This window comes from Microcaecilia unicolor, chromosome 9 (assembly GCF_901765095.1).
Source record: "Microcaecilia unicolor chromosome 9, aMicUni1.1, whole genome shotgun sequence".
NCBI lineage: Eukaryota > Metazoa > Chordata > Amphibia > Gymnophiona > Siphonopidae > Microcaecilia > Microcaecilia unicolor.
This window is the reverse complement of record NC_044039.1, coordinates 131,120,135-131,138,777: the sequence shown is the minus strand read 5'-3', so window position 1 is coordinate 131,138,777 and position 18,643 is coordinate 131,120,135. Positions and strand designations below refer to the sequence as shown.

General features: G+C 43.9%; 1 protein-coding gene across 1 annotated transcript in view; it reads left to right on the top strand.

Annotated features, from left to right (window-relative positions):
- DCAF5 (DDB1 and CUL4 associated factor 5) overlaps window positions 1–18,643 on the top strand; it is a 199,239-nt gene that overhangs the window by 122,689 nt on the left and 57,907 nt on the right. The window contains exon 7 of the mRNA XM_030214437.1: window positions 6,580–6,646. Within this exon, the coding sequence (XP_030070297.1) occupies window positions 6,580–6,646 (67 nt within the window). The remainder of the gene's footprint in view (window positions 1–6,579; window positions 6,647–18,643) is intronic.

The window sequence follows — 18,643 nt, the reverse complement described above, 5'->3', positions numbered from 1 at the left end:
ATAGTTTCTGGTGTGGGGAGGGGATTCTGTTTTGGGGGGAGGAATACAAAATGACATAGGAAATGTCGTTGACATTTCCCATGTTTCAAACGAATGTGCATTCCTACGACTTATTTCCCTTATATGGTGGTGAAGCTCTGCCCGACGCATCCCAGGATGCACTGGGTGGGGTGCCGCCATTTTCAAGGCTGCGCTGAAAGAGGAGGGAGTATACTACTACCTCCTCTGCTACTCAGGTATGGGGGGGGGGGCAGGGAAGGGGGCTGATAGACCAAGTTGAGGGGCTTGTGTTCGCGGCCCACTGAACCACCAGGGCTTTTTTATTTGGATGTGAGGGGGAGTTAAGGGGATCTTCAGTCCCCGTGAACTTGTATGAGGTGGAGGTTGCTGGCTTGGCGTGGCTCGGGGGCACCTGTGGGAGGGTTCCATTGGGGAGATGGGGGCCTGCTAGCATGCAAATGCATGCTGCACAGGGCTCATCATTCTTCCCCAATGTTCTGCAAACCCTAACGCCAGCACCGAGCTAGCGTAGGGTTTGCCGCGGGCAGCTCGCCAATGTTTGGCACGCTGCCCTCTGATCACTGAGGAAAATTAATAAAATACTTGTTTAGCATGCATTTGCATGCTACTTGTGGTCAGAGCCTGCGAGTGCATTGTTTCATGCTCTCAGGAGATCTAATCATGGGGCGCTAGTAAACACGGGTGCTAATATGGCGCTAATAACCTCTAGTGCCCGCGTTTGCTTCTGATCAGATTTTTTCATGTATGATATAACAGAGGATAAATGTCATGGGTTGTATGTAACATGCCTCTAATCATCTGTGTTTCTTCCACTGGAAAATGTTCATGCATTTTTATGACATTTTGCACCTTCTTGGAAGACAGGAAAAGAATCGTTCATATGTGCAGAGATTTAAACATCTGGATTCCTTTGATAAAGTAAAGAGTTGTTCTTTGGAAACCCTGCCAGGAATACTTAGTCATGCTTGTTTTCAATGTTTTGTAAAGGTACAAAAAGCAGTTTCAAAGAGCTTTTAATGAATATAAATGATTATGAATTTGTGTTTTGATTTAAGACAGACTGGGACAGCTTATAAAATCTGGACTTGTCTTTTATGATGTAGACTGTGCCTTTCTTAAAAGGAGCATACTACTGGGTTTGATTCCTCAGTTAAGTCTTCTTTCTGGGTGAGCTTGAGGCTGGGTACACTGTGGAGAAGGTGGCAAAAACTCTTCAGATTAGGGAGTGTGAGACATTTCACAGTCATGGCCCATGATTGCAGGGATGAAGCACTGGTGCTAAGGTTGTACGCTGGTTTCATATTTTTTGGACAGTCCTGGTTTTACTCCACTGTAAGCATAGTTTTGTAGCTATGCTTTTAAGGAAATGTGACGACAAAAACAGAACTGCAGGCCCCTGCCTGCAATAGGGAAAGACCAGGACCAGGTTAACCTGTCCTGAAATTTGTAGCCAGTTGCTTTTTTATTTCACATATTATTGTGGCCTGGGCTCCCACCAGTGATCCTCTCTATCATTCCTCCCATCCTTTCCTCATCTAGCCTCTCTCTCTCTCTCTCTCTCATATCTCCTTATTGCTCAGTCCTCACCATTCAGGTGTAATGCAGAGCCACAGCCAAGAACTGTCATTCCAATGGTTGGGCTAAATTATTTGGGAAAGAATATAAAATAAGTGAAACCCCTGGATATTTGTGAACAAAGACCCTGTTTCTGATTGAGCTGGAAGCCTAAAAGATCAGCTGAAAGCCAACAATCTCCCCCCCCCCCCCCCAAAAAAAAAAATAATAATAATATTAGCAATAAAATGTTGTTTAGATGAAGGGACAGGTGAAACATATAGTGTCATTTACTAACCTACATTAAAACTCATTAGTACACACATTAACTGACATTATTTAATATAAGCCCTGCTGTTCTTGATGGGCCTGTTTACTAAGCAAGTACATACCAACATGTTAATACATGTTAGTAAAAGAGGCACATGCTTATGTATTTTGTAACCTTCATGGAGCAAGGATCATTTTTTGTTATTGATTATAATATGGATCCAGGTTTTCTCTTTTTAAAGGTGAATGAAGTTGAAGATAATAAGGGCAATTTTAGAACAATGCACCTATATTTGGGTGCCTGTTCTATGAATGAAAGTAGGTGCCTAATTTCCTTTATAGAATGCATACGTAACTGGTAAAATATGCTATGTAAGTTATGCATGTATTTACAGAATAGCACTTAAAAGCACCTATGTGCACACATACGCAATTATATGCCATAGCACATAATCAGCATAATAAATCAGTACATCAGTCAAGCCATCCATCCATCTAGGGATGGTTTTATAAATTTATTTCTCCGAGGACAAGCAGGCTGCTTGTTCTTACATGTGGGTCGACGTCCGCGTCGGCCCAGGAATCGGCATGTGAAGGAGGATTTCTATATTATTGCAACACCTCTTCCCCTCCTTTTGGTTCTGTTGATGTGTATATTTTATATCCTGGTGGGCATAGGTCTAGTAGTACAGGGTCATCTTCGAGGTGCAGCCATGTTTCAGTTATGAGTAGTAGTCTGAGTTGTCATTGTCACATGTATAATACGTATGATAAAATTACCCCACATGTAAAAGTGTATGTTTTGTGTCTATGTGCTCTGAGGCAGAGTGTGGACAGAGAGGCAGTTCATGCACGTACTTTATAAAATGTGTGTGAGCAGGTGTAAATGTACACAGGTGTAGTTTTCCTATGATTTCTAGTGAATTTGTGCTACTACTTTTTAAATACACCTAGGCACCTATGTGACCAAATAAATGAATGTGCAAATAGGTATCTTTTTTGCCCTCTTGATAAGGCCTTTTTATAAAATTACCCTCTTGTTGGTCCCTGTCCTCCCTAAGAAGATAGACATGGTGTACCAGATCCATAGTTCCCCTGGGTTTCATAGGCCCAGTTGCCTCATCACTTCTTGGTGGTGGAATCCGTGCTCAAAAGAACCTGGAGTTCTAGAGATGGGAAGCTAGAAAACAGGATTCTTTTGGGCAGAAGATGTATCAAGCCATTATGCTCATCTCCAGTATTCAATCTTACCAGCTCTATACAAGCGTCTACTTGAAGAACTTGGTGCACAGTATGTCTGATTTGGCAGATTCTCTCCCACCAGAGCAGGCCGAATCTCTTCACCAGTTGGCCAACAGCAGAAGGCGTGTTGTAAGTTCTTGGCCAGGGGCGCCTACGACACCTTTGATGTGGTGTTCAGGATCTCTGCCCAGAGTATAGCAATGAACAGACTTTCATGTCTGCATGTCTCTGACTTGAACCTGGCGGTCCAGCAAAGGTTGGCGGATGCCATGTGCCAGGGAAGTAATCTTTTGGCGACAAGGTGGAGAATGTCGTTGGCCTTATCAAGAAACACACCAGCACCATTGATACTCTCTCCTGCCGGACATCATTGTCACCTTCCTCCTCATCCAGGAAGTTTTTGGGCAAGTCGAAGAAGGGTCCGTACTACACTCAGAGAGATAGGTATGTTCCTTCTCGCCAGCCTCAGCAGGCTCAGGCCCAGCATGCTCGTTCTCATCAACAGCATGCACTCAGGGCCCAGCCAGCTCCCCAGTCAAAGCCAGGGACAAGCTTTTGATTGGCCCCAGCAGAGCATATCTGCAGTAAATGTGATCGTCCCAGACAACCTGCCTTTTGGGGGAGTGGAGCTGAATTTTTCCCAGTAAAGGTGCCCCTTGTACCCTCTGACCGGTGGATTTTTCAAATAGTCCGTCTGTTATGCCTTGCATAGTCAACAGAGACCACCAAATTGCCCACTGAGAGCATCTCACTTCGGCTCTAATCACAAGGAGGTACTTGCAAAGGAACTTTCCACGCTTCTAAAAGCCCATGCGGTCGAGCCTATTCCACCAGGGGAAGAAGGGCAGGGATTCTATTCTAGGTACTTGCTTGTGCCCAAGAAAACAGGGGGGGATGCTCCCCATACTAGACCTCAGGGCCTTGAACAAATTCCTAGTCAGAGAAAAGTTCAGGATGGTTTCCCTGGGTACTCTTCTCCACATGATTCAGGAGAACAATTGGCTGTGCTCTCTGGACTTAAAGAATGCTTACACTCACATTCCGATACTTCCAGGTCACAGGAAGTATCTTTGGTTTCGACTGGGAACACATCACTTACTGCATGTTGCCTTGTGGCCTTATGTCGGCTCCCTGGGTCTTCACCAAGTGCCTTCAGTAGTCACAACGTCACTATGGAGACTGGGAGGCCATGTGTTCCCCTATCTGGACAATTGGCTGGTGAAGAGCACATCGAAGGACGGTGCTCAGGAGTCCATGTGGACAACTGTTTGGGTGTTAGAGCTACTAGGGTTCATTTAAAACTACCCCAAGTCCCATCTCCATTCCCGTTCAGCAGTTGGAGTTCATAGAAGCCCTGCTAGACACACAGCAGGCATGGGCTTTTCTCCCTGTGCCAAGTGCTGACACTCTGCCAGCCAGCAGGTCACAGCTCAACAAATGTTGAGGTTGTTGGTCCACATGGCCTCCACCGTCCATGGCACGTCTTCACATGAGAAATGCCGAGTGGACCCTAGCTTACTAGCCTTGGGGAACCTAGTGGATGTCATCCGAGTAACAGCAGAGTTTTTATGCACGCTGTTAGTTTTGATCATCGACTACTTCGGCAGGAGGATTGTGCCTGGGCATGCGCCCAAGGCACAGTAGTCTTCCCACAGAAGTTGTTTGACAGGTCCGGGTTGGCTAAAAAATAATCTGGGCAATGTGGATGATGTCACCCACATGTGAGAATGAATGGTCTGCTGTCCTTGGAGAATACCTGCTGCAGGTAAATATCTTCGCTCTACTGCATTGGGACCTTTGGTAGTATCGTACATACTCGAGTATAAACAGGGATAACTGTTTTCCACCACAAAAAAGGGGAAAATTTAACTCAAATATAAACTGGAGTGGGTTTATATTCAAGTGCATGGTAACTTCCCCTTGATGAAGGGCATTTCTTCCTCCAAATGCCCTCCTCCCCACAATTACTAGCATTTCTTACTCCACACCCACCTCCCCCCCGTCCCTCCCTAACCCCCCCCCCCCCCCCCCCCCGCAGTTACCATCATTTCTTTCTCCACTCCCTCCCCCCCCCCCCCCCCCCCCACACACACACATAGTTACCATGATTTTCCTTGTAGTTCTTAACTCTTTCTGCAGATGTTGCTAAAGCAATGCGCTAGGCTGGTGCAGGACCTTGAGCATGCACAAATGCTCAAGGCCTTGCACCAGCCCAACGCATAACTTTTGTTTATCAGCATCTGCCAAAGAGATAAGAGCCATAAGTAAAATACCAGTAACCACAAGGGGTTTGGAGGAAGAAATGCTGGTAAAACATGGGGGAGGCAGTAAGAAATGCCAGTAACTACAGGGAGACTCGAATATAAATCAAGATCCCCATTTTTGGTCTTTTTTTTTTTCTTGGCCCCAAAATCTGTTTATACGTGAGTATATATAGTATATTACTACATTCTGACAGATCTTTAGCTCGGTGTGCTAACCTTGGTGGCCATACTGTGAGATAACCAAACCTTGCAAGCTTTATAACCACAGTAGCATCATTCTAGGAGATTTTACCTGAATCCTTTTATCTTTTTTTGGATTCAACACTGGGGAAGCCTTAATATTTTACCTGTCTATCAAGTTAAAGAAGCTGTGCTATGACCCTTGGCTCTTTGGTTTTACAGTTTTGTTAACATATTTAGTGTTTCTTGTTTGTAGGCTGGCCTCTCATTATTCTTAGTTATCACAGAAATCACAATCTACAACAGAGCAGTGTTTAGTCTTGGTAGTTAAGCCCCGTTCAGTACAGCCCAGGATTCACCAGGCAGGGCAACACCATTTTGAGGGGGTGTTCACAAGAGGAGGAAGGGAGTGCTAGTCCTTCCTCCTTCTAGAAAGTAGGAGGGAATGGGGGGGCAGTGCTAGATCACCAGAGCTAGCCTGTAATGGGGGAAGGGGGGTTAAGTCAGGGTCCTGGGCAAAGGTCCCACTGGACCCACCAGGTTTGTATTTAATTTCGGGAGGAGGTTATGTTTTTCGGGGGGCTTGGGGGTTCACCAGACCTCCATGCTGTTACGTCTTTGGGGGGGGGGGGGGGGGGGTCTGGGGTCTAGGTTTGACAGGTTCGGGCTTTTCTCCTACAGGAGAAAAGGCCGGACCTGTCAAACCTCTTCCGTGGGAGGATTGTGCTTGATCTGTTGAGTGCATGTCCAGACACAATCCTCCCGCAGTAGTCCCTAATGATCAACAGTGACAGCATGACTAAATTTGCAAGTTATTATCATTGATCATTATGAAGTTCTTTCCCCGTGCTGTTCCAGCGGTATTTTTACGCCGCTATTCAGAACAGCTTGGGGAACTGAGTATCGTGACACAATTGACTTGGTCTATGGACAATACTGAAATCTTACGAAACCTTAGAAAATAAAAACACATTCAAATGATGGTTTTATGCTTTTTTTTTCAGTTTTATCTGATTTTCTTTCCTGTTTTTTATGTATATTTTAACAGTATATCCTCTCAGGCTCTGATGACTTCAACTTGTATATGTGGAGAATCCCCTCAGATCCGGAAGCAGGTGGGTTTGAATGTTGGGTATTAATGAGTGGCATGTTAAATCTTTAAATTGCACCTTTGCTGATAGAAATGTAGGCATACCAAGAGCAAGGGGGTACTGTGAGCTTGTTTATTTTCTTCAGACACAGGAAATATAAGATCCTGTTACAAAGATGGATAAATATTATGTGTGATTTAATCTAGAATAACTAAGTATCAGCTTGTGCGCTTTATAATGATGCTGTGAGGGCCAGCTTCTCACCTTATTTCCAGCCCATGACCTATGTACTATAACATAGTAACATAGTAGATGACGGCAAAAAAAGACCTGCACGGTCCATCCAGTCTGCCCAACAAGATAAACTCATATGTGCTACTTTTTGTGTATACCCTACCTTGATTTGTACCTGTCCTCTTCAGGGCACAGACCGTATAAGTCTGCCCAGCACTATCCCCGCCTCCCAACCACCAGCCCCGCCTCCCACCACCGGCTCTGGCACAGACCATATAAGTCTGCCCAGCACTATCCCCGCCTCCCAACCACCAGCCCTGCCTCCCACCACCGGCTCTGGCACAGACCGTATAAGTCTGCCCAGCACTATCCCCGCCTCCCAACCACCAGCCCCGCCTCCTACCACCGGCTCTGCCACCCAATCTCGGCTAAGCTCCTGAAGATCCATTCCTTCTGAACAGGATTCCTTTATGTTTAGCCCACGCATGTTTGAATTCCATTACTGTTTTCTTTTCCGCCACCTCCCGCGGGAGGGCATTCCAAGCATCCACTACTCTCTCTGTGAAAAAATACTTCCTGACATTTTTCTTGAGTCTGCCCCCCTTCAATCTCATTTCATGTCCTCTCGTTCTACTGCCTTCGCATCTCTGGAAAAGGTTCATTTGCGGATTAATACCTGTCAAATATTTGAACGTCTGTATCATATCACCCCTGTTTCTCCTTTCCTCCAGAGTATACATGTTTTCAGCAAGTCTCTTGTTCCTGTGTTGATGATGTCTGTCCCTCCTCCTGTATGTCCCCATCCTGTGGCTCCAGTTCTTCAGGGAGTGGTACTCTGTGTTTAGTGCAAGGTTGTGCAGGATGCAACAGGCCATGACTTTTCAGGTTTCTAGAACAACTGCCCTCTGGATCTATATAGGCACTGGAATCATGTATATATATTCTAATTGTTTTTTAAGAAGTTATTTTTATTTATAATTTGACATTTTATTGTTTGCTTTTAATATAACAGTTTCCAAGGCTTTATTACACATTTCAGTAACAGGGAAAGGTTAGGACAGCTGTTGTAGTTGGTGATTCGATCATTAGGCATATAGATAGCTGGGTGGCTGGTGGACATGAGGATCGCCTGGTGACTTGCCTGCCTGGTGCGAAGGTGGCGGACCTCACGCGTCACCTAGATAGGATTTTAGATAGTGCTGGGGAGGAGTCCGCTGTCTTGGTACATGTGGGTACCAATGACATAGGAAAATGTGGGAGAGAGGTTCTGGAAGCCAAATTTAGGCTCTTAGGTAGAAAGCTCAAATCCAGATCCTCTAGGGTAGCATTTTCTGAAATGCTACCTGTTCCACGTGCAGGGCCCAAGAGACAGGCAGAGCTCCAGAGTCTCAATGCGTGGATGAGACGATGGTGCAGGGAGGAGGGTTTTAGATTTGTTAGGAACTGGGCAACATTCTGAGGAAGGGGGAGCCTATTCCGAAAGGATGGGCTCCACCTTAACCAGGGTGGGACCAGGCTGCTGGCGTCGGCATTTAAAAAGGAGATAGAGCAGCTTTTAAACTAGAAATGGGGGGAAGGCCGACAGTCGCTCAAAAGCGCATGGTTCGGGAAAAGGTATCTTGCAAAGATACCTCACAAACAGGGAAGATAGGGTTTCTGGATAGTGAGGTTGCACAACAGACCGTGATAGACCTGGTGCCCTTAAATACAACTAAAGATCAGACAAAAGATGTCAAATCAATAGTGTCAGGTACTAAGCATCATGCAAATAAGAACAACAAACATACTCTGAAATGTCTATATGCAAATGCTAGGAGTCTAAGAAATAAGATGGGAGAGTTGGAATATATTGCACTAAATGAAAAATTGGATATAATAGGCATTACTGAGACCTGGTGGAAGGAGGATAACCAGTAGGACACTGTCATACCGGGGTACAAAGTATATTGTAGTGATAGGGTGGACCGGACTGGTGGAGGGGTAGCATTGTATATTAACGAGAGCCTTGACTCAGATAGATTACAAATTCAGCAGGACACAAATCACACCTTTGAATCATTGTGGGTTGAAATTCCATGTATAAAAGGGGAAAAAAATGGTGATAGGAGTGTACTACCATCCGCCTCGCCAGGATGAACAGGTAGACACAGAAATGATAAAAGAAATCAGAGACGCGAACAAAATGGGCAATGTGATAATAATGGGTGACTTCAATTATCCAAATATAGACTGGGTAAATGTAACATCGGGACACGCTACAGAGATACAATTCCTTGATGAAATCAAGGACAGCTTTATGGAGCAACTGGTGCAGGAGCCGACGAGAGAAGGAAAAATTCTAGACTTGGTCCTTAGTGGAGCGCGTGATCTGGTGAGGGACGTTATGGTACTGGGGCCGCTTGATAACAGTGACCATAATATGATCAGTTTTGATATCGACCTTGATGTAACTGTACACAGAAAGTCAAATACGTTAGCGTTTAACTTTAAAAAAGGAGACTATGATAAAATGAGAAGAACGGTAAAAAAAAAACTTAGGGGGGCAACTGAGAGAGTAAAAACTGTACAACAGGCGTGGACGCTGTTCAAAAATACCATCCTGGAGGCCCAGGCCATACATATTCCGCGAATTAGAAAAGAAAGACGGAACTCCAAAAGACAGCCGGCCTGGTTGAAAAGTGAGGTGAAGGAAGCTATTAGGGCTAAAAGAAACGCCTTCAGAAAATGGAAGAAGGAACCGTCTGAAAATAACAAGAAGCAGCATAAGGAGTGTCAAAGCAAATGCAAGGTGCAGATAAAGAAGGCCAAGAGGGATTACGAAAAAAAGATAGCATTAGAGGCAAAAAAACATAGTAAAAATTTTTTTCGGTATATTAAAAGCAGGAAGCCGGCAAAAGAATCGGTTGGGCCGCTGGATGACCCAGGGGTAAAAGGGGCGATCAAGGAAGACAAAGACATAGCGGAGAGACTGAATGAATTCTTTGCTTCGGTCTTCACTGAGGAAGATTTGGGTGGGATACCGGTGTCGGAAATGGTATTTCAAGCGGATGAGTCGGAGAAACTTACTGACTTCACGGTAAAGCTGGAGGACGTAATGGGGCAGTTCGGCAAACTGAAGAGTAGCAAATCTCCTGGACCGGATGGTATTCATCCTAGAGTACTGATAGAACTGAAAAATGAGCTTGCGGAGCTACTGCTAGTGATATGCAACTTATCCTTAAAATCGAGCGTGGTAACGGAAGATTGGAGGGTGGCCAATGTAACGGCCATTTTTAAAAAAGGCTACAGGGGAGATCCGGGAAATTATAGACCGGTGAGCCTGACGTCGGTGCCGGGGAAAATGGTAGAGGCTATTATTAAAAACAAAATTACAGAGCACATCCGAGGACATGGATTACTGAGACCGAGTCAGCACGGCTTTTGTATGGGGAAATCTTGCCTGACCAATTTACTTCAATTCTTTGAAGGAGTAAACAAACATGTGGACAAAGGGGAGCCGGTTGATATTGTGTATCTGGATTTTCAAAAGGCATTTGACAAGGTACCTCATGAAAGGCTACAGAGGAAATTGGAGGGTCATGGGATAGGAGGAAATGTCCTATTGTGGATTAAAAACTGGTTGAAGGATAGGAAACAGAGAGTGGGGTTAAATGGGCAGTGTTCACAATGGAGAAGGGTAGTTAGTGGGGTTCCTCAGGGGTCTGTGCTAGGACCGCTGCTTTTTAATATATTTATAAATGATTTAGAGATGGGAGTAACTAGCGAGGTAATTAAATTTGTTGATGACACAAAGTTATTCAAAGTCGTTAACTCGCGACAGGATTGTGAAAAATTACAAGAGGACCTTACGAGACTGGGAGACTGGGCAGCTAGCTAAATGGCAGATGACGTTTAATGTGAGCAAGTGTAAGTGCAAGGTGATGCATGTGGGGAAAAAAGAACCCGAATTATAGCTATGTCATGCAAGGTTCCACGTTAGGAGTTACGGACCAAGAAAGGGATCTGGGTGTCATCGTCGATAACACACTGAAACCTTCTGCTCAGTGTGCTGCTGCGGCTAGGAAAGCGAATAGAATGTTGGGTATTATTAGGAAAGGTATGGAAAACAGGTGTGAGGATGTTATAATGCCGTTGTATCGCTCCATGGTGTGACCGCACCTTGAGTATTGTGTTCAATTCTGGTCGCCGCATCTCAAGAAAGATATAGTAGAATTGGAAAAGGTGCAGCGAAGGGCGACTAAAATGATAGCGGGGATGGGACGACTTCCCTATGAAGAAAGACTAAGGAGGCTAGGGCTATTCAGCTTGGATAAGAGACGGCTGAGGGGACATGATAGAGGTATATAAAATAATGAGTGGAGTGGAACAGGTGGATGTGAAGCGTCTGTTCACGCTTTCCAAAAATACTAGGACTAGGGGGCATGCAATGAAACTACAGTGTAGTAAATTTAAAACAAATCGGAGAAAAGTTTTCTTCACCCAACGTGTAATTAAACTCTGGAATTCATTGCCAGAAAATGTGGTGAAGGCGGTTAGCTTAGCAGAGTTTAAAAAGGGGTTGGACGGTTTCCTAAAGGACAAGTCCATAAACCGCTACTAAACGGACTTGGAAAAATCCAAAATCCCAGGAATAACATAGAATGTTTGTACGTTTGGGAAGCTTGCCAGGTGCCCTTGGCCTGGATTGGCCGCTGTCGTGGACAAGATGCCGGGCTCGATGGACCCTTGGTCTTTTCCCAGTATGGCATTACTTATGTACTTATGTCACCATTTTATTTCTCTCTTCCCCATCACCTTCCTGCCATCCAGTCCCTGTAGCTAGACTGAGTCTCTGTTTTATGCTTCTCTTTAGAAGATCAACAGTTGTCTCTGTAAGAATATTCATAGACAGGGCTGGCCATTGTCAGTTCTTAGGCAGCATATCTGCTACTTGAGCAAATTGGAAATGGTGCAGAGGAAGCATTCATAGCCCTTGGTGGCAGGAGAGAATCCCAGTCCTCGTGCAATGGCAATAGCTAATGGCCAGACTTAAGGTCCATGTAGGCTTCTAGAGTGAGAGCTGTGCTTTGTAGCCCCTGGCCTAGGACTGATGCTGATGTGGTTTGACTGATCCGAGAGGAGAAAATGGTGGATTAAAGAAAAGAAGAAAAAAAAAAGTCCTGCACTTAAGTTGATATCTTCTGGGGCTGTGAACTGTCTTTATAGCAAACAGAGCTTTCTGCTTTAAATAGATAAAAAGCATTTCAAGAAAATGGTGTCTGGTGTTGACTGTTTTAATTTACAGTTCTTTGGAAAAGTCTTCAAATTCTTATACATTTTTCATTTTCTGCTATCTAAAAACACAATTCAAAGTGCATTAAATTAGGACTTTTTCATTGATCTACACAACACTAAGTGAAATATTCCAAAATTAATAAAACAAACAAAACATCTTGTCACCTAAAGTTTCACACCGTTTGAAACAATACTTGGCAGAATCCTCTTTTATACGAATAACATGTGAATAGGTTAGAATCAATGTCTAACAACTTTGCAGAGTGAGAGTTTAGTTTTTGCTCATTCCTCTTGGCAGAATAGCTCAGGTTCTTTCAGGTTGTTTGGGGATTGTCTGTGCACTGCAGTATTGGTCCTACCACAGATTTTTTTTTATTTGGATTCAGGTCTGGGCCAGTTGACAATATCCACTTTCTTCTTTCTAAGCCACTCCATTGTTACTTTGGCTTTGTGCTGCTGAAAGATGAAATCTTCTCAGTTACTATGGCATAGCATTTCCACAACATAATTTATCCTAGGGATGGTGTTAGCAGGGTTCTGTGCAGTGTTTGCTTTAAATTATTCACATTGCTTAGAATTAAAACCAAAATGAACCACTTGGTCTCATCAGACCTGAAAACTTTCTCCCACATGTATGCAGTGCCCTCTGAGGCGACAGTGCTCAAAAGTAAACGCGATCGCTAGAGGCCATTAGCCCCATACTAGCGCCTGCAAGTACCTGCGCAGAATGTTCAGAGCGGTCTAGCACAGGAAACAACGAGCACGCCAGGCACAAGCACAAATAGCATGCAAATGTAGTTGTTTATGTTAATGAGGTCATTTTGTATTCCTCCCCAATGCTCAGAAAAGAGTGCCAGAAACAAATCTGCCTCACCGTTGCAAAAAATAACGCTAGGTCAGAGCAGGCATTAGGCGTTGGAAGAGAGGATTTCCCATGATTCTTTCTGCAAAATCTGCTGGTTTTTGATTGCTTTTGGAAGCAGAAGGATTCCCGTGCAAGGCCTTATGCGCTGGTCATAAGAAACAGCAGCCCCACACGAATGCACACATTGGCATCTGTTTCCTGCATCTAAATTTAGGGGCGTCCATGCTATAAAAATAAAAAACACCCAGTGAAAGCACACATTGGCGTCTGTTTTCTGTATCTAAATATAAGCATCAAAGCTTTTAAAAAAAATGCTTATATTTAGGCCGCAGAAAACAGACACCAATGTGTGCTTCAGTTTTGCACGTGCATAGGAGCCGAGCTTACACGGAACTTTTCTGCACGCGCGCCAAGCGCAATCCTCCAGCTGAAGCTCAACTCTGAGCGTGCCTATATTTTCATCTCATTAGCATTGAGCATTAGAGTGTTGTTCTGCGCTGCTCCGGCAGTATTTTTACAGCGCTGTTTGGAATAGCGCTGGGGTTTTGAATATGAGGGCCCGAGTGTTTCTTTTCCAACATCATGCTGCACAACATGTCACTTTTCTTCAGCAGTGGCTTCATTCTTGCCATACAGACCATGTCTGTACATGTTTACCAAGTTTAGACTTGCTTCAAAGTAGAGGAGTAGCCTTAATGATCAGAGCACTGGGCTAGCAACATGGAAAGCCAGTTTCAAATCCCACTGCTGTTCCTTGTGATCTTGGGCAAGGTCAGGTACAAACAGATTGTGAGAAAAATACCTAGTATGCCTGAATGTAACTTACCTTGAACTGCTACTGAAAAGGTGTGAGCTAAACTTAAATAAACTACAATTCATACAACAGAAACAGCTTGGCCTTTTCATCCAGGTGGATTCAAATCAGCTCAACTAGTTGTGAATAGACAGAGATGGGCTCTGTTTAACTTATTATGGGCCTCGTTAAGGCAGTTTTGGACACTGAGCTAATCTGGGTTGCTGCAGTCAAGAATTTTTGTTTTCTTATTCTTAATTATCTAAACATTTGTATAATTATTCTTTCAATTAAAATTATGTTGTGTAGATCAGTGGAAGAAAAGCTTATTTTAATGTATTCTAATTGTATTTTTCAGACAGCAAAATATAAAAAAATAAGTGCAATAGTATAAAAACTTCTACAAGCCATTGACTGGATGCCTATATTGACATTATGTTTATAAAATTTTATATACCACCCTCTCTGAAAAAAACATTAAGGGGTCCTTTTACTAAGCTGTGGCAAAATGTGACCATAGCACGCTCTGCACATGTTTTTCTTGTGCAAAAAGGCCATTTTTATACCTGCAGTAAAAATGGCCTTTTTGTGCACTGGCCATTAAAGAAAAATACACCTTGTGAGCACTTACCATCACCCATTTTATAGGTGGTAAGGGCTCATGTGCTATCTGTGCACTAACCAGATAATATGCAATAATATAGCTGTGCTGATTAGCATAGAAACACCCTCTCTCAGTCCCCTGACATGCCCCCTCAAAATAAAATTTAAAAAATATTTTTTAATGCATGGTTAGCATGCACACATTTGACAGTTAACACAGGATGCCTGAGTATATCCTGCAGTTTATATATATATCTCAATGAAAACCTCTCTCATACAATATGCAAAGTACTATTTAAGCACTATATTCCTGTGGAGTACAAAAAAAGTAAAAAGAGGAAAAAGCCTCAGCACCCACGCCTCCACCCAACAAACATTAACAGGGTAGAAAGGACTTATATTTCAACACTTCTATTGATGGTACAACAGAATAAACAGTCAATAATCTAAGCAAACAGCCAGTTGGAACACACCAACAGAATAGTAGCAAGATAATGCTTACACCATCAAAGTTTTATCTTTTCTCCCCCCTGCTCATCTTCATACCCCCCTTTACAAGATATTATTCATATCCAAGTACTGAAATATCCCCCCCCCCCCCCCCCCCCCCCCCCACAGTTAACCAACAACCTTTTCGCAAATTAAACTACCCTCCCACATAGCGAATAACACACTTGCCCCGCAGGGTCCTGGCTCTTGCGACCCTCCCGAGGTATAACATGAACAAATATATAATAGCACCTCCCCCACCTCCCATACCAACTTTCGCAAAACTTTGAAGACATTTCTCTTCAACAAAGCCTACTAAAATAATCCTTGATGAATCAAACTACAAACCTTTGAAGACATTTCCCCTCAACACAGCTTACAAAACAATCCTGATGAATCAAACTACAAACCTTTGAAGACATTTCCCCTCAACACAGCTTACAAAACAATCCTGATGAATCATACTACTCCGTACATCACCCAAACACTCTACAACACTTCGACATGACCTTACCCAATACCTCTAACTAATTCCTCTTTTACTCCAATTCATTACCAATTGTATCCAACTCTATGTAATGATCATACCAAATTAACATCCTGTAAGCCACATTGAGCCTGCAAAAAGGTGGGATAATGTGGGGTACAAATGCAATAAATAATAATAATAATTTTATGTTACAACAATTATTGTTGATGATGCATCATAGATAACAACCCCTAATCACCAAAAATCTCTAAGATCATCTTGCTTTTAACATTCCTTCCCTCCAAACCACCTTAAACCCAGCCTCCCCTAACTCCCAGCAACAGGAAAGTATGGCATCCAGAAACCATACTTCATCAAAAAAAAAAAAAAAAAAAATCACCTCAGATAGCCTTGTACAACATAGTACCCTCACCCAACTTCCCCAAACCCCAACAAATCTCATCCATTCACTAACAGAAACCTCCAACCCACCTCCCTCCCAAAACCAAACCTAACCCCCCCATCCCACCCGTCTACCCCCCCTTACCTCTTATAAAAGTGAAATCCAGCCCTCACACAATAATCCAATTTCCCCCACTCCCCAAAGACGCTGAGTGTAATTAATATCGAACGGAGCAGAAACAACCCAGATGCTCTATAAATTATTAACTATGAGACTGCGGCCTTGGGGGTTCAGTAAGTTCATATACGGGTCCCAGACAAGTAAAAAGTGTTTTTTGCGACGGACAGTGCCCTTCGCCTCTCTTGCTTCCCATGTGGCCAAGAGATGTACCTGACTCCTCCAGTGCCAAAATGCCGGAGGATCCGGTAACATCCAATATTGTAAAATGGTTTTCCGAACCACCAAACATACCTTCCTGCTTAACAAGCAAGCATATCTCGACGGGCCGGAACACTCCCGGCACATCCAGCAGCAGCTGCTCTACGGACCTCTTCACTTCTTGGTTAAACAAACGACCAAGAATCTCCTAACCTGTTCCCAAAATTTTTTAACCTTAGGACACGCCCAGATTGCATGAAAAGAGGTATGTCTGTGATGACCACACTTGGAACACGTGGAATCTCTGTTGCTTCCCACATGAGCTAATTGCACTTTGGGCATATACGCACTCAGGATCACTTTGTACCCACATTCCCTAAGTCTCACTTCAGTAGTCAGATTGAAGAAACCTCTAAGAGTAGCCAGCACATCCCAATTCCCCAAATGGACCCCCCGAGTCTAACTCTCATCTAGCCTTTAAATCAGTAAAATCTTGACCTGAATGGAGTTTCGCCATGGCCTTGTAAAGTCTTGTAAAGGCCCTGATCTGAAACTTCCATTAAAAAAAATTCCGGACTAAGGTACCCACCTTTATCCTTAACTTTGATCTGTGCGTAAGCAAAATGGACACTCCAGGAATGGCTAGTCTGACCCTCCAGAGACTCTTAGGGAAGCAATTCACCCTCTCTCCCTAACACATGTTCCAAAAGAGAAGCCCCCCTCTGTTCCCACTGCCTAAACAGGGGGTTATCCCAGCCCGGGCGAAATGCTCCATTCCCCTGAATGGTTAGTTGATCTGAAATATATGGGTTCCCCCCCCCCCCCCCCAATTTCCCAACGAGGGCTCTCCACACATCTTGTAACGGGCTTAATACCACACTATGCCCAAGATGATGGGGTATTTGAGCCATCGTGCAGTGCAACAACAAAAAAAGATGAAATGGTGCATAATATTCTCTTTCCAGCTCTATTGGCATAAAGATCTGAGAATCCCCAAACCAGTCCCCTAAGTGTCTCAGCAAACACGCTTGATTGTACATCTTCATATTGGGCAGACCCAGACCTCCCTGTCTCCACCCCCCTATCATGACTGCCATTTTCACTTTTGTTTTTTTCCCCACCCAGCAAAAAGCACCCACCAACTTATAGAAGCCTCTCAAATCCCTTTGTAATAAGCGTATAGGTAGAACCTGAAGTACGTACAGCCACCTAGGAAACTGAACCATTTTCACAAGGCTTATTCTACCCATCAAAGATAGAATAAGATCTTTCCACCCCGCCAGTTTCCATCGTGTATTTTCCATAAGGCCTCCCACATTCAATCGGTGCAAGACCCCTACATCCATCGCCAATCTAATGCCTAAGTATTTAAACGACTCATTTGCTCAGCGCAACGGAAATTCTTGCCCCCACACATCCCTTATCTGTGGCGAGGAGGGCAGCGCCTCTGATTTCTCCAAATTTAAACGAAGCCCTGTGAAATCTCCATATTCCCTAAATGTGTCTAGCAACGCTTCCAGGGAGCTCCTAGGGTCCGTGAGATGAACTAGAATGTCATCAGCGAAGGCTGCCACTTTAAAACTCCGATATCCAATCCGGACCCCCCTGAATATCAGGATTTGCAAAAATATCGTGGAGCAAGGGGTCCAAAGTCAGCACAAAAAGCAAAGGCGAAAGGGGACAGCCTTGATGAGTGCCCCTAAGTACTGGAAAAAGTGGCGACTCCAGTCCATTAACTAAAACTGTCACTTGGGGTTTCGAATACATCGCTCTAATAAGTGAAACAAATTGACCTGTAAAACCATAGGCCCTGAGAACATCAAACATGAAGTCCCAGCGTACCCGGTCAAATGCTTTTTCAGCATCAATGCTAATAAGAATCGATGAAAGGTCTCTTTGGTGTCTATACTCCAATGAAGTGAGTATTGTGCAAAGATTTTTTGCTACAGAACGACCCTTAACAAAACCCACCTGCGCCTCGTGAAGAATATCTGGCAGTACCCTGGCCAACCATTTTGCCAACAGTTTGGCTTTGTAATTCAGCAGCGAAATGGGTCGGTATGACTCCGGTAAGAAGGGGCTTAGGCAAAACAATAATTTGTGCAACTGCTAAAGATTGCGGCAAGGATTCTAATTCCACAATCCTGTTAAACAGTTTAGCTAGCGGGGGAACCATTTCTACACACAATAATTTGTAAAATTCTGCCCTAAAACCATCTTCCCCTGGGGCCTTACAAAGTGGGCTCTCTATGATCGCTGCCTCAAACTCATCTTCCTGGATTTTAGAATTTAATAAATCCCTATTCCCTTGCTCAATCGAAGGAAGTGCCACTGTTCCCAAATATAATTCCCTGGGCAACCCCGTTTCTGGCGGAGCCGCATATAGATTACTATAATATTTGTAAAATACATCACATATTTCCTTATCCGTACGTACTCTGGTCCCTTTAGAGTCTTGGATAGACAAAATCTCCTGAGGCCTTCCATTGGGGCGAGCAAACCTGGCCAACAAT